Below are 13679 nucleotides of genomic sequence, written 5' to 3' on the forward strand. Positions count from 1 at the left end.
TACCCAGTAGTTTCAGAGAACACAAGTGCACAGCTTTACAGTTCTGGAGCTCAGAGGTCTGGTGTGGGTTACACAGGATAAAAATGACTTATCTGCTGGCTGTGTCCCTTTTCGGAAGCTCTGAAGGAGAATCTTCTTCCTACCCGTGCACACTGGCAGCAGAGTTCAGTTGTCTGCAGCTGTGGGAGGGACTGAGGTCCCCATGTTCTTCCTGGCTGTAAACTGAGGGCCGCACCCGGTCCCTAAAGGCCACTGTGTTCCTTGGCTCCTGGCCCACTTTCTCCATCTCCAAAGTCAGCGCGGGCAGGCAGGCGGGCAGGCAGGGAGGCAGAGTCCTCAGGTGGCATCTCCGAGATGACCATCATCCGCTTTCCTCGTCTGTCGTCCACTGTAAGGACTCATGTGACCACACTGGGCCCACCATGTGACCTGCCACTTCAACATGCTTAACTTTCATCGCATCTGCAAAGTCCCCTGTGCCCTGTAAGGTAACTATTCAGATTCCAGGGATTAGGGCATGGACATCTCAGGGAGGACATCATTCTCCTGAACACCCACCTTAATTTAAAATGATGAAAACAGGCTCAGAGAAGCTGGATGATTTGCCAAAGGTCATAAAGCAAATGGCCAAACTGGGCCTCAAACCCAGACCTCTGCCTCCCAGTCCACTGCTCTTGACATTCTAGCATCAGCCACGGCTGCAGCCTCCCCCTCACCCAGCGTGCACACCAGGGCCACCAGCCAGTCCCCCCAGACTCGGGATGGGACCGATGCCCTCGGACCAGGTGCTGTTTGGGAGTACAGACAGCCTTACTTTCTCATAGGGAACGGCCCCAGCACCCGATTTGGTTAGAGGTGAGAGAGGGACACTGAAAGGCGACCACATTTAGGGCGTAGTCGCCACGCCAAGAACCACAGGAAGAGCAGGGTTCAAAACTGATGGGTCACTCGCACCCTAAACTCTCATCCACCCCCAAGTGTGTGACCCTGCCCGTGTCCACGCATGCTGCTGCCTCCTAGGACAACAGAGATCACTGTCCCTTTGGGTTCCAGAGGCACGAAAAACGGGGGACACCCAAATGAAAATCCTTAGCAGGACATGGAATTACTACAGAAACTTAAGACAGCTCTTCTCTCCTGGGGTCACATGCCTGCTACATAGCTGCCTCATGGCCTAATCTGTGTCCACAGCAACCTGGACCAACCAAGGACCAAGCAGCTTGGAGCACTCTGCTCGAGACATGTCAAAAGCAAAGCCTCTCAGAGCGATGCAAGGGACAGGGGTCACCCAGTTGTTTGGGAGGTGATGGCCATTAGGCTCCACCCCCAAAGACAAGGGAGCTGTTGAGGTACCTGCAGGTGACAAGTGTATGCCCCCCACGCTGCAGCACCCCTGCCTGGCCTAGGTAGGCCCTTCGGATCCTACCTGGGCTGCCCCTCCCCTGGCCAACACCCCAACCTATGAATGCCTTCCAGCATTCTAGGCGCTGTCCCTTCAGGCCCACACACAAAGGCTGGCCTGTGTAGAAGGAAACAAGCCTTTTGGGAGGCCGGTGACCAGCTCCCCACCCCTCAGGGAAGCAGCCATGAGCTGAACTTGACACAGTATCCAGACACTGGGTCCCACAGGCATCACAGGACACCACACATACAAGAAGGCCAGGAAGGATTAGACAAAGGGAGGGAGAGCAGGTCCACCTTGAGTTTCTGTTAACATGAATCAGGAAACGAGCCCTGCAGAGGGTTCGGGGAGATGTGTGTTCCGACACCCAGGGCCTAAAGCCAACCACACCCTAGAGCCCTTTGGCTCTCACCTGGCAGCTCTGCCCTCCATCCCGGCCCCTTGGGTCCTGGCGGGCTTGGGTCCACGGGGGACACTGACCCTGTGTCTGTTCAGAAACCACCCAGGTCACCCCAGCAAAAACACAGAGGAGAGCTAGAGCTGTCCTCCAGGGTTGGGGACAGCAGGTCTGAAAATTCCTTGCAGGCACCTGAAGTCAGGGTTCCGGCTCAGTGTGGCGCGTTCCCCTGCTACGGAGGCATCCCTAGCCCCCCAGGAAGGGCCCTAGGGATGGAGGAGCAGCAAATGCCCAAGCTAAGAAGGGGAAGGGACAGAGAGGCAGCAGGGAGAACAAGAAAGCCAGTCGGTCCAGAAGCACTTATGGATATAGTGACAAAAGGAAAGGGGCCCTGGAGTTGCATTAAAAAGCAACACACTAAACTGCCCCACCCTCCAACCAGGAAAGACACCACACCTGAGAAATGGCTGGAGCCCACCGACTGCCGAGCGGGAAGGCTGGCCCCAACGGGAGACAGACAGAAACACACGTGGCCTTGAGCCTGGCACAACCAGCGGCACTAGAGGTGAGCGTGAAAGGCTGTCCAGTGACAACAGGCTTCGTTTCCCCAAGAAGCCAGAAAACATTTCAACACACAAAAGCATGCAGAGAAAGGAGCACTCCCACCCAGCAGCCGGCCAGTGGGGCCCTGAGGCCAGCCGGACCCCTTCTCCACACCCCCACCCAACAGCAACCTCGGCTCAAGCGTGGAGGCAGAAGCCCAGGGCAAAGTCACTGTGAGTTTCTGAGGCAAGATTTAAATAGACTTTATTGTTACAAGGGGGTCCTACCGAACAGGGCCTTATAAACTGAAATATGTGGTCCCAGGATATGCCAATGGAGAAACCAAGAGGTCACGATTGCAGAAGAGGTCACTGTAACTGAAGGACAGGATCCAGGGGGGCCGGCCAGGAATGTAGCAGACGCGGTCAGGATGGGCGGGGGTGGTCAGGTCCCAGGGTAAGGGAGAGGACAGCCCCTTCACTCCCGCTTCTTGTAGCTCTCCAGGTGAGACAAGACCCAGCCGGCCGGCAGGAGGATGCACAGGAAGCAGGAGGTGAGCCCAATGGCGAGATCCTACACAGAGCACAAGAAGGAAGGAAGCCCCAGGGTAAGGAATCCCCCAGGCTTCTGGCTGTCTGAGCAGCCTTCCCAGGCAGCCAAAAGCCCCCCCGCACTGAGTGCAGACTCGGGCTCCAGAGGGAAGAAACATAGCAGATCCAACACCCACTCCAGGCCTTGAGGTAAAGGGCCGGGTAAGGAAGCAGGGGCCTACCAGGTTAGAATCCACGGTGAAATCCACCATCGTTTAATAAAGTGAAGGGACAGGAACAGGATTTAAACCTGCTTATGGCTGGTCTGTTGGGACCCAGGAACTTTGCATGGGCTGATAATTCTAAAAATGCACCTCCCCTTCCTTGCCTTAAAAACCCCTCCCTGCCCTGGCTGGCGAGGCTCACTGGATTGAGCAACAGCCTGCGAACCCAAAGGTCCCCAGTTCCATTCCCAGGCAGGACACAGGCCTGGGTTGCGGGCCAGGTCCCAGACAGGGGGCGCGGGAGAGGCAACCACACATTGATATTTCCCTCCCTCTATTTCTCCCATCCTTCCTTTCTCTCTAAAAATACATAAAATTAAGAAAAAACCCCTCCCTTCTCATCTCCTTTCCGGGACTGCTATGGAACCTTTGGGGCTGGGGATAAAAGGCTTCTTACAGCCATTTCCATATTCCCTACAGTAGTAAAGGTCACAGCAAAACTTGGGAGTCACACTTAAGTCCCAATTCCTTCTTTGCCGCTGAAGCGTGTGACTTCTGACAAGTCAACACACCGCTCCTAAATCCCAGTACCCAGCACCGGGGGGAGTAATGGCCCCTTCCTCTCCGGTCACTGGGAGGGCTGAATGAGACCCGCACGGCGGTGTCAGCACAGTGCCTGGCACACCGCAGGCGCGCAGCGACCCCCCGGCTCTGCTCCTGGCTACAGGCCGGCTAGCCTGGATCCTGAACACTTGCATTCAAGGCCGGGCTCTGCCATTGAGGCAAGGTGTAAAGGCGCCAAACAGGACAAAGTTGTCATTAAGGATTAAATCCTCCCATATTTCGGGGAATTACAAAGACCTGCTGGGTGTTCGCTGCCCCCTACCCTAGCAGTTAATCGCGGTAGCAATTACTATCGTCGCTGACCAAGTGCCGCCCCGTTACTTTCTATAACACCACTGCACTCCCTACAGTTTCTCACGGAGCGCTCACTAAGGCACGCCAGTGAGCCGACCGACTGGCTGTGAGCCGGGCACTGTCCGCCGCCCCTCCGGACACGCCCGGACCAGAAGGGCAGCTCCCCGCTACGCGGCGAGCAGCGAGGCGCAGGGCATTCGCAGGGCCGCCGAGGTCCGGCGCGCCAGACCGGGCCGGCCCGCTCCTCACCATGGTCCCGAGCTGCTCCCGCGGAGGCTTGGAATGGACCTGGGCGCGCGGCACCAGGAGCCGCCGGGCCGGGCCCGTTAGGCCCCTCAGCAGTAGCGGCGTCAGCGCAGACATGACCGCACAGAACGGACCGGACCGTAGACTGCTCCCAGTCAGAGCCCAAGGTCGGGAAGTCAAAATGGCGGCCCCGGCGGATTTCCGGAGCCCGGGCGCCCGGAAAAGGGAGGACCGGAAATATCACGGAAATGACGAAAGTATGCACCTCCCTCCCGCCCTTGTCAGTTTTTTGGCGCGTTCCTCGAAACAGCCAATCGACGCCATCCTACAACCGATAGGCGGAGCGTGCTAGGGCGTCCCTAACAGTCATGCTCCGCCCCCAAAACAGCCTATATTCGTAACTGACATCAGTGGTCATCCTATCACATAAGTAGAAACCGAGATGGCACTCTTGACTCCTCCCTCCATTCATACAGTACTCAAATCTCTATTCGGAAAGCCTCACTCTCCGCCAAGCCTCCATTATTTCTGGCCAGAACGCCTGACACTAACCTCCTAAATGAACTCTCCTCTTTTACTCTTACTCTAATTCCAGTCTCCACGCAATGGCAACCCACCTTCCTGCCTTCCTCCCTTCTCTCTGCATCCCTTCCTTCCTTCTTTTTAAACATAACTCTAATCAAAGCATACACCTACTTAAATTTTGGTGGTTCCCATTGCTTACTAGACCACGTCCCAATTTCTGGATATCACTCCCCAGCCTCATCTCTAAATACTCCACACCTTCCTCCTTGTTCACTGGTCCTCCCTGTCTCCACCCCACCCTGCCCCAAGCCTTTTGCTTCTTTGTATCTTCTTTATATCCATAGGGTTGGCCAAAAAATTCGTTTGGGTTTTTTTCCCATAAGATGGCTCTAGTAATGCTTAGTTGTCTTTAACTTTATTTGATACAATTTTGTTAGACTGTATTGTGACAACTGTCATATCAGTGTGTATTAAAAAAATCAAAAGTAGTGAATTTTTGTGCAGCCATTTTAATATTGAAAATGGAAGAAAATATACATTTTAGTGTGTTGTATATTAATAGTAAGTAATAATACTTTATTATTTCAAGAAAGGTAAAAACACAACTGAAATGCAAAAAAAGATTTGTGCAGTGTGTGGACAAGTTGCAGTGACTGATCGAATGTGTCAGAAGTGGTTTTCGAAATTTCTTGGTACTATTGACATTCTAGCCAAATAATTCTTTGCTGTGGGGCTGTCTTATGCATTGGAAGATGTTTAGCAGCACCCCTGGCCTCTACCACTAGAAGCCAATAATGGGAGATAGTCGACATACTCAAAATATCCAAATCAATCAAGTTATTGGTGAAAATGAAAAATATGCACTGGCTGGTGTAGCTCAGTGCATTGAACGTGGGCCTGTGACCCAAAGGGTCACTGGTTCGATTCCCAGACAGGGCACATGCCTGGGTTGTGGACCAGGTACCCAGTAGGGGGTACACGAGAAGCAACCACACATTGATCTTTCTCTCCCTCTCTTTCACCCTCCCTTCCCCTCTGTCTATAAAAATAAATAAAATCTTTTAAAAAATAAAGAAAATGTGTCCTTTATTTTATGGAAAAAACTAAATGAATTTTTGGCCAATCCAATACCTAGAACACTCTTCAGCTCTTACCTAGCCTTCCTTTTTCACCACTCCAACTTCCAGGCCTCCACTTACAGCTCATTCAACAAATATTTACTAGACACCACCACCCCACCACCCACCACCACCTGTTTGTTCCACCACCATCACCCACCAACCAACAAAAGAAAAAAAAGAAAGGAAAAAAACCCCGCAAAATATGTGCTAGGCCTTCCTGCGTTCTGACAGTGTTCTGGCCGTGCAGTGAACAAGGGCTCCGTCATCACGGGCTTCGGTTCCTGAGGGCAGAGAAGAAACGAGCACTGAGTGAGAAGCTAGGGAGAGTGTGATGGTGTGACAGAAAGTAATGGGGTGGCGCTTTGTCAGGTGGCCTTCACTGGCCACCCAGGCCCTGTGTTGCCTCTGTGCCCAGCAGCCCCTGTGACAGCAGTACCTGTAGAGCTGGTCTCCATCCCTCCACCGGCGCCACCTGAGGCCAAAGTCTGTGTGGCCCACCAGTGTCTCCAAAGGGCCCGGCACACGTCCAGCACCCAGACCTTTCTGAACTGCAGCAGCCTGAACAGCAGGTGTAAGGCACGAACAGGCTGAGGAGCAGGCCACTGAGCCGACCCAGGCCCCCACCTGTGCGATCTCGTTCAGTCTTCACAACAAGGTCCTGAGGGGGATGCTATTATTTCAAACATTTTTACAAAGGTGGAAATAAGCCTGGAGAACCAGGCGACCTGCTGAAGGTTGTGCAGCTACAAGGCTGCCTGGGCAAGATTCCAGCGCAGGTCTGTCTGCTCCAAACCCCATGCTTTAACCATCACACCAGCTGCAATGCACGAGGGTTTCCAGAAGTTCGTTTTGATACCGTGGGCAATAGGATCAAAGGCTGCGTTGGGGTGGGGTGAGCTGGGGTGGCAAGGGACTCGGAAAACAGGAACTTTAGAGAAACCTCAGCCCCTGGGGGGCAGGGAGGGGGACTCACAGAAAGGTGGCAATGGACCCAGAGTGAGAGCCCCAGTGGGTGGGCTGGGCCTGAGCTTCCTCTGGAGGAATGGGGTCTTAGAGGAGCTACCCAGGGCCCTCCCTCCACCCTCCCCTACTCTCTGCACCACACTCAGGGGATTGGTAATGTCCAGCAGTCTCAGCCCAGCCTCACCCCCAACTACCAGGCTCCCTGCTCTCACCCTGTTCCAGGCTGTGGCAAACAGCCCAGAACAGATTCTTCCAAATCCCTCCTTCCCCATCTCAAAGGGCAGAGCCTAGGGCCACAGGGCTGGGAGGTCCAGGCCCCAGCTGCCTGCCACTGGACAGGAAGGGACAGGAGCCTCCCTACAGCCCTACTGGGCTTTGTCAGGCATTGCCCTATGAATAAAGAAATAACTCCCAGATTAGAGCACAGCCAGCCAAGAGGCCCGGAGACACGTGAGGAAGGAACCGGCCTTTCTGTGCTTCCCTGGGTTACTCCCTGGGGAAACGCACGTCACCCTCCTTCACCAGGGGCTGGAGGAAAAGGAGCGACCATCTGTGGAACACGAACATCGGATCCAGGGCTTCCTCATGGCCCCTGCGATGTGGCTTCTCTCAGAAACACCATTGGAAAGGAAGAAAGAGGCTGGCAGGGGTTAAGTACAGTTGCCAGGGCAGGGGTGGCACCCAGGTCCGTCGGATGAATACTAACATCTCTGCTCTGCCCCCAGCACCCCAGCAGCCCATCCCTCCCGAAGAGCAGACAGGCCTTTAACAAGAGAACCCTGTGGCACTTTACACAACCAAACATTACAGGGAGTGAAGACGAACAAACCACAGCTCCGGCAAGGATGGTTCCCACAGACATGGTGTTGAGTCAGAGGCCTGGCGTGGCCTCTTTAAGAGGAGATTGTGTGGTCCTATCCATATAAAGAGCGGCAGGCAGGACTAAGGGCAGGTGTGTGCCAGGTAGAGGGGGAGCTGGGGGGAGTGGGAAGGCATAGGGACCAGGAGAGGTATGCTGGCACTGCTGGGTGCTGGTTACACAAATGTGTTCCCTCTGGGATTAGTCCATCGTGAGCGACCAGACGGTCACAACCTGTGTCCATGCCTGTTACACCTCAGTTACTAGTTCCAAAACAGACAAGAAAAAAAGCAAGGGAAAAAATGTGATACGATCTTTTTTTTTCTTTAAGATTTTATTTATTTATTTTGAGAGAGAAGGGAAGGGAGGAAGAAAGAGGGAGAGAAACATTGGTCCATCGCCTCTCTCCCATGCCCGGACAGAATCCGCAACCTAGGCATGTGCCCTGACCGGAAATCGAACCAGCAGGCAACCGTTTGCTTTGCAGAACAATGCCCAACCAACTGAGCCACGCAGGCCAGGGCTGATCTTGTTTTTCTAAAACAAAGAAACAGTATCTAGAGAAATAGATATGCATAGATAAAAGACTAGAAGGGCATACAAATTGTCGGCAGTGGTGTTGTCTGAAGTGGGCATGTTTCAGTCTTTTCCTCCCGTGTTTTCCGAGATTGAACACCGGCACTTAGAGCGTTAGAATAAGCGAGCAGGAAGAGGGGTTTCCCGGTCAAATGAGGGAGGTTTGCCCTGCGTGTGACAGACTCCCTGGGGCGCAGGGACCTGAACAGGCTTCCACAGGACAGGGGTCTCCTCTTGTTACAGAGCAAGGGGGGAGATGTGGTTAACGATAAATTATTACAGAAAGGATTCCCCCTTTCTGTCTCTGGAGGTTCCTTCCCCCCACGCCCACCTGCTAGGTTCAAAATGCCCACCGCCAGAGGAAAGACGTCTCTCAATGCCAGAGACTGGTGAAAAGGAAAGGAATTGTTTATTTAAAAGTTATACAAACTTAGAGTAATGACTTAATGTCTTCAATAAGATACTAAAGTCCTCTAGAATACCCACAGATGCACAGTCCTTCCCTCTCCCTGTGCCCAGTCCGGGGTACCGTGTCTCAGGAAAAGAAGTAGAAGTCCGTGATTCAGGCTCCCGGCACCATCAGCTGTGTGGCCGCTGCAATCTCCAGTTAATCCAAAGCCATGTGGCACCTTCTCATGGCCCAGCAGCAAGAGTCCTTTCTCCCCCTTTTCTATGGCTGCAAAGTCTCTCCTGCTGCCTAAGCCGCGTGGCAAAAAGAAGCACTCCAAAACCTCGTGGTCCTCTCTACTCTCCTTCAGAACCGTGCGGTCCTTTTCCCCATTTCAGAACCGCGTGGTCCTCTTCCTTTCCCCTCAGAACCTCGTGGTTCTCCTATTCACTCCAGAACTGTGTGGCCCCCCTATTTTCTTCGGAGCCGCGTGGTCTACTCTTTTTTCCCCAAAAACCTTGTGGTCCTCCCCCTTCTATGGCTGCCGCGCCTAGGTTTAAATCCCAGCACCCATCTTCCTTTGCAGCCCCATTTCCGACTCCTCCTACAGTCAGCTACACCTGCCAGCATCCCCGTATTCTTTCAGCTTTACTGGGCTGCCATAGTAAGTCTGGGCAGGTGTGGCCCCATGGCATGGAGCCAATCATCTCCATGCTCTCACGCAGGCCCTGTAACCAGGGGGAGTTGCTTCCCAGTCCCATCTTGGGTGGAAGTCACTCCCATCTCCCTGGCTCAAAGCAGGGCCACAGCTATTTAACATATCTATGAAACCAGTTAAAGGTTATAGATATGTTAGATGACTGCCAGGGGTTGGCTACAAAGCTGTTGCTACCCAAAACAGCTCTGAATGGCCCTGTTCCATGTGTCCCATCCCCCCTGGCTCAGGCTTGTGGGGGTGAGGACATCCTACATACATTTTTCTAATATTTCCTGGACACCCCGAGTCCTGGACCCCATTACAAATCCCTTCTTGGGGCCCTCCTCTTGGCTGCACCCTGCTTCACTCTCACATGCTGACAATGGCTCTGCTCGCTCTTCCACCCCAGGACTACGCACCGCGCTTGGGCGCCTGGACAGCTGGGAGTCTCTCCCTGCATCGGGGGAGGCCTAGAGGTCCCAGCCTGGGGTCCTGGTTCTGACCCGAAGACCCAAGCTGTCCCTCCACTCTCTCTCTCCTAAGGGGGGCAATAGGAAGAGCTCTCAAACCTTAGGGATGGCAGGGGAGCTGGTCCCTTCTCCTGAGACCAGCTTCGCGAGCCAGACACTCAGGCCCTGACGGTCATATCTGGGCTGGGAAGATCCCAGGTGCCCCCTACCAGAGCTGACCCCCAGACCCATGGAGGCCAGGCCGGGCTCCGATCCAACAACTGCTCTGTCCTAATATGGACCTTTTGAGTCCTGGGGAGGGGCCCGCCCCAGCCCTATGGGGCCAGCAGGTAGAAATCCCTTAGCACCTCCCCACCTTGCAACACACACGTTTTCTGGAGTTTACCACCTCCCAGAGCATCTGACACAAAGCCGGAATGAACCTGAGCTAGGTGCCTCTTCTGCCATGTCAAGTGGGTGCCAGGCACTGAGCCCTGGGGCTGACCAGGGGAGAGGCTGCTAGTGAAGGAGCCCACCTAGGACCTCACTGAGGGCAGCTGCAGCCTCTCTCTAGGCCTTCAGGGGCTGTCTCCCTGGGGTGGGAGTAGCAGCAGGAGCCCTAGTAGAGTCTCAGGAAGCGCTCAGTGACCAAAGGAAGAGGGTCCAAGGGGGCGGGGTGGGGGCTGGGGTGGAGCTCGGCCGCAGGTCCAACACTGATCTGCAGGGTCACCTCCCTTCACAGGCTGCAAAATGGAGAAATCCTTGCAAAGTCCAGCAAGAGAAAGGGACAGAAGGGGCCGGCCTCTTTAGAAGAGAAGGCTGGCTAGGGAAACTGCGCCAGCACGGGTCTGGGACGTCCCCAACAAGGAGCAAGGAGACCCTGAGGTGCAGGTGGGGCTGGGCTGACAATGGGGGGGAAGGCGTCTGCTCCTCCTGGAGCACTGCAGTCCCCAGGCTCCAGAAGTCCAGGGGGCGGGCCCTGATCTGACTGTCTGAAGAGTGACTTGGAGGAGGTGTAGAGGCGGCGGGTGGGGAGGGAGGTGCTGCTCCCCCTGGTGGGACACTGCTATCCTGCTGTCCTGGCTGCAAGAGCCCCTGCGTCCTGTAGCCCAGGGAGCCAGGTGGCGGTTAACCTCTTCTGGCCTGCAGCCCACAGCCAATGGCCGTGTGTGACAAGAACCAGATCACTTCACTCACATGTGACAATTCAGGCTTAGCAAAGGCTGGCTTCACCGGGGAGGGAGGGCCCCCCCCCAAATGACAGTCAGGTCTCCAAATCTGCGCGGCCGCTCCCCTCCACACGAGCCCCTGTGGTACAGGTGGGCGGCCTGAAACCCAGAGAGAGGCAGCTGCTGGGCTGACCCCGTCCCGGGCACACCCGAGGCCTCCGCTCCCGCCATGTTGCCCCTGAGGGTGCCATGCGGGCATGGGTCAGGACTCATGTGGGCAGGAAGGTGCCCAGCAAACATGGCGTCCTGACACTCCAGGGCCCCATGGAGCATGGCCTCATCACCAAATGGGACAGCAGAGACAGGATCTGCCACGAAGCTCCTGCAAGCTGGACGTGGCCTGGGGACAGCACAGGCGCTGCTCATCAAGGCCCCACGCAAGCCAAAGCCACCAGCAAGACGACTCAGGTCACGTTCAAGACCTTCACCCTTGCTGCCGTGTAGGTGGCTGTCCACGCCTGTGCTGCTGCAGCACGTCCCTGGCTGCAACACCGCGAGGACCATGCCGGAGTCTCACCCCTGTCCTGCTGTGGCCCCACACCCAGACCCCTCTGCCCTTTGGGCCGCCAGCCTGGACTCACAGCTTCAAGCCCTTCAGGGCCTGTCCCTGCCTCCAGACCTCTCTCCAGCCTCTGGTCCCAGCTGAGTGCCCCATTCGCTTCCCTGTTCCCAACACCCCACCGCATGACAGGGCCCCAGAGGGCCCCAAGGGCCTGCACCTGAGAGCTCCATCCCTAGACCCCACACCCCTCCCCTCCCAGTATCCAACATTAAGGACACAGGCTGGCCCCTCCCCAGCCTGAAGCCACAGTGGAACCCACTCCCCAGGCACCGTGGGCCCAGGGGTGGTGGCACACGTAATGTGCCTGTCTGAGGACCACACGCTGCTCCTCACCATCCAGCGCCTGGACTGGGTGGGCTGGGACCTCACTGCTTCCTGAAGGTTCTCACTGAGTGTGGCTACTTCTTCAACACCACCGGTAAGGGCTTGGGTGAACAGGCCACTCCCCTGGGGCCGACTCCCTGCAACAGCGCCCTCCTGTGCCAGGGCAGGAGCAAGCCTAGGTGCAGAGCCTGGCGCACCAACTGTTCTTCCAGGGCTCTGGGGCTAATGGCCATGCGGTGGGAGCAGGGCCCAACCCCCCAGGGCAGTTGTAGCCAGGTCCAGTTCTGCTCCCTCAGCTTGGCTCAAGCTGTGCACCCAACCCCCTTCCATGGGAGGCTCCAGACCCTTCTCAGCCTGGCTCCTTCCTTCAGGGCTACCTCCCTCAAACCTCGGGGTGGCCTACGTGGAGCCTGGTGCAGTGTGGTCCCACCTCAGCCCAAGCAGGGGCAGCCCTTCCTTGGCACCCACAGCAAGCATCCGTCTTCAAGTAATTAAGGTCTCACAGCAGGGACTCCTCAAGCCCCAACTCAGGTTACAGGTTCACCTTGTCCACTTCTGCGCGGGCAGAATCAAGGAGATGGACTGTGCGCACGCAGGTGCGGGGGTGGGGGCGGGCTCCCACAGGTGGTGCTCTCCCTCCAGGGCCAGGCGATGGAACGCAGAGGGCCTGGGTCACAGAGGGTGAAGCTGGGCTGCAGGCGCTGGAGCCAGGGTCACCGGCAGAGGTCGAGGGCACAGCTCACCTGTCCCCCAATTCATCAGGCTTTCCTCCCCATCCAGCCAAGCGGGAGACCCTGACAAGACATCTAGGAAAAGCTGAGGTGTGTGGCCCTGGACTCTGACTACAAGATGGCTGCGCTGCCTCCTCCTCTCTGGAGAACTACGAGCTGGCAGCAGGCGCTTCCATTGTCCCGAGACCCTCTTCCCACCCTCCTTTGTAGGCAAGCTCACCAGGCAGGCGACGCTGGATACTGGCCTTCCCAGCTGTCCGTATCCTTCTTGGCAGCCCCCAGCACAGGACGCAAGTAACCCCTCTCCCAGGTGAGGGCAACCTGCTGGTCGGCGCCAGGTCAGGTTCGTCCTTCTGGCGAAGACGGGCCCTGGAGAGTGAAGGTGCCCCTGCCCTGCAAGGACCAGCAAGACAACTACAGCTCTGTCATGAAGTGTGACACCAGCCTCCACAGACACCCGAACGCCAACATCCTGTCTGGGGACAACCTCGTCCTGGGTGCTGCGTTGCCCCCAGCACCATTAAGATCAAGGTAGTGGGGAGCAAGGGGGCCTCCCATTTGCTGGGGGGTTGTGGGGGCAGAAGGCTGCTCCTCAGGAAGCAGGAGCCCAGCCTCTCCCAGCCTCTGCAGGGGAGGCAGTTTGGGGGGGGGAGGGGCTGGAAGTCAGGCCGATGGGGGAGCTTTCCTGGGTTTCAGGTCACCTAACCGTTTTATAGGGCACCACCACCTGCCCTGGGCTCTCACATCTTGGCTCTGCCACGGACCGCCAGGACCATGGACAAGTTACTTTACACTCTGGGGCTCTCGTGACCTTTGGACTGAGAATAATAGCATTGGGAGGGAGTAGGGTTGTCATCAGCATTAACATGAGTCAGCATTCCCCCCTGCCCAGCACACGGGAGCACCGTGTGAGCTATCACTTGCATAGCAGGGGTTCACCAAATGCCAGTTTCCTCCCCGGTCACAGCCAAGTGGCAACATGTCTGCTTCGGGCA

The 13679-nt window shown here is 56.1% G+C and overlaps 1 protein-coding gene across 1 annotated transcript; it reads right to left on the reverse strand.

Annotated features, from left to right (window-relative positions):
* Positions 1–2589: 2589 nt before the first annotated feature.
* COX8A (cytochrome c oxidase subunit 8A) lies at positions 2590–4457 on the reverse strand. Its single transcript, XM_053925088.2, has 2 exons — positions 4264–4457; positions 2590–2915 (listed from the first exon to the last, which is right to left on the reverse strand). Exons 1-2 carry the CDS (start codon positions 4375–4377, stop codon positions 2820–2822), a joined length of 210 nt encoding a protein of 69 aa, XP_053781063.1. The 5' UTR covers positions 4378–4457; the 3' UTR covers positions 2590–2819.
* Positions 4458–13679: the final 9222 nt, after the last annotated feature.

The sequence above is a fragment of the Desmodus rotundus genome, chromosome 5 (assembly GCF_022682495.2).
Source record: "Desmodus rotundus isolate HL8 chromosome 5, HLdesRot8A.1, whole genome shotgun sequence".
In the NCBI taxonomy this organism is placed as follows: Eukaryota; Metazoa; Chordata; class Mammalia; order Chiroptera; family Phyllostomidae; genus Desmodus; species Desmodus rotundus.

Bases quoted from the DNA above. Each gene is read 5' to 3' on its own strand.
- COX8A (XM_053925088.2), bottom strand. From the start codon at position 4,377: ATGTCTGCGCTGACGCCGCTACTGCTGAGGGGCCTAACGGGCCCGGCC. The intron at 2,916-4,263 runs GTGAGGAGCGGG...TGCTCTGTGTAG, and splicing joins GGGAGCAGCTCGGGACCATG to GATCTCGCCATTGGGCTCAC.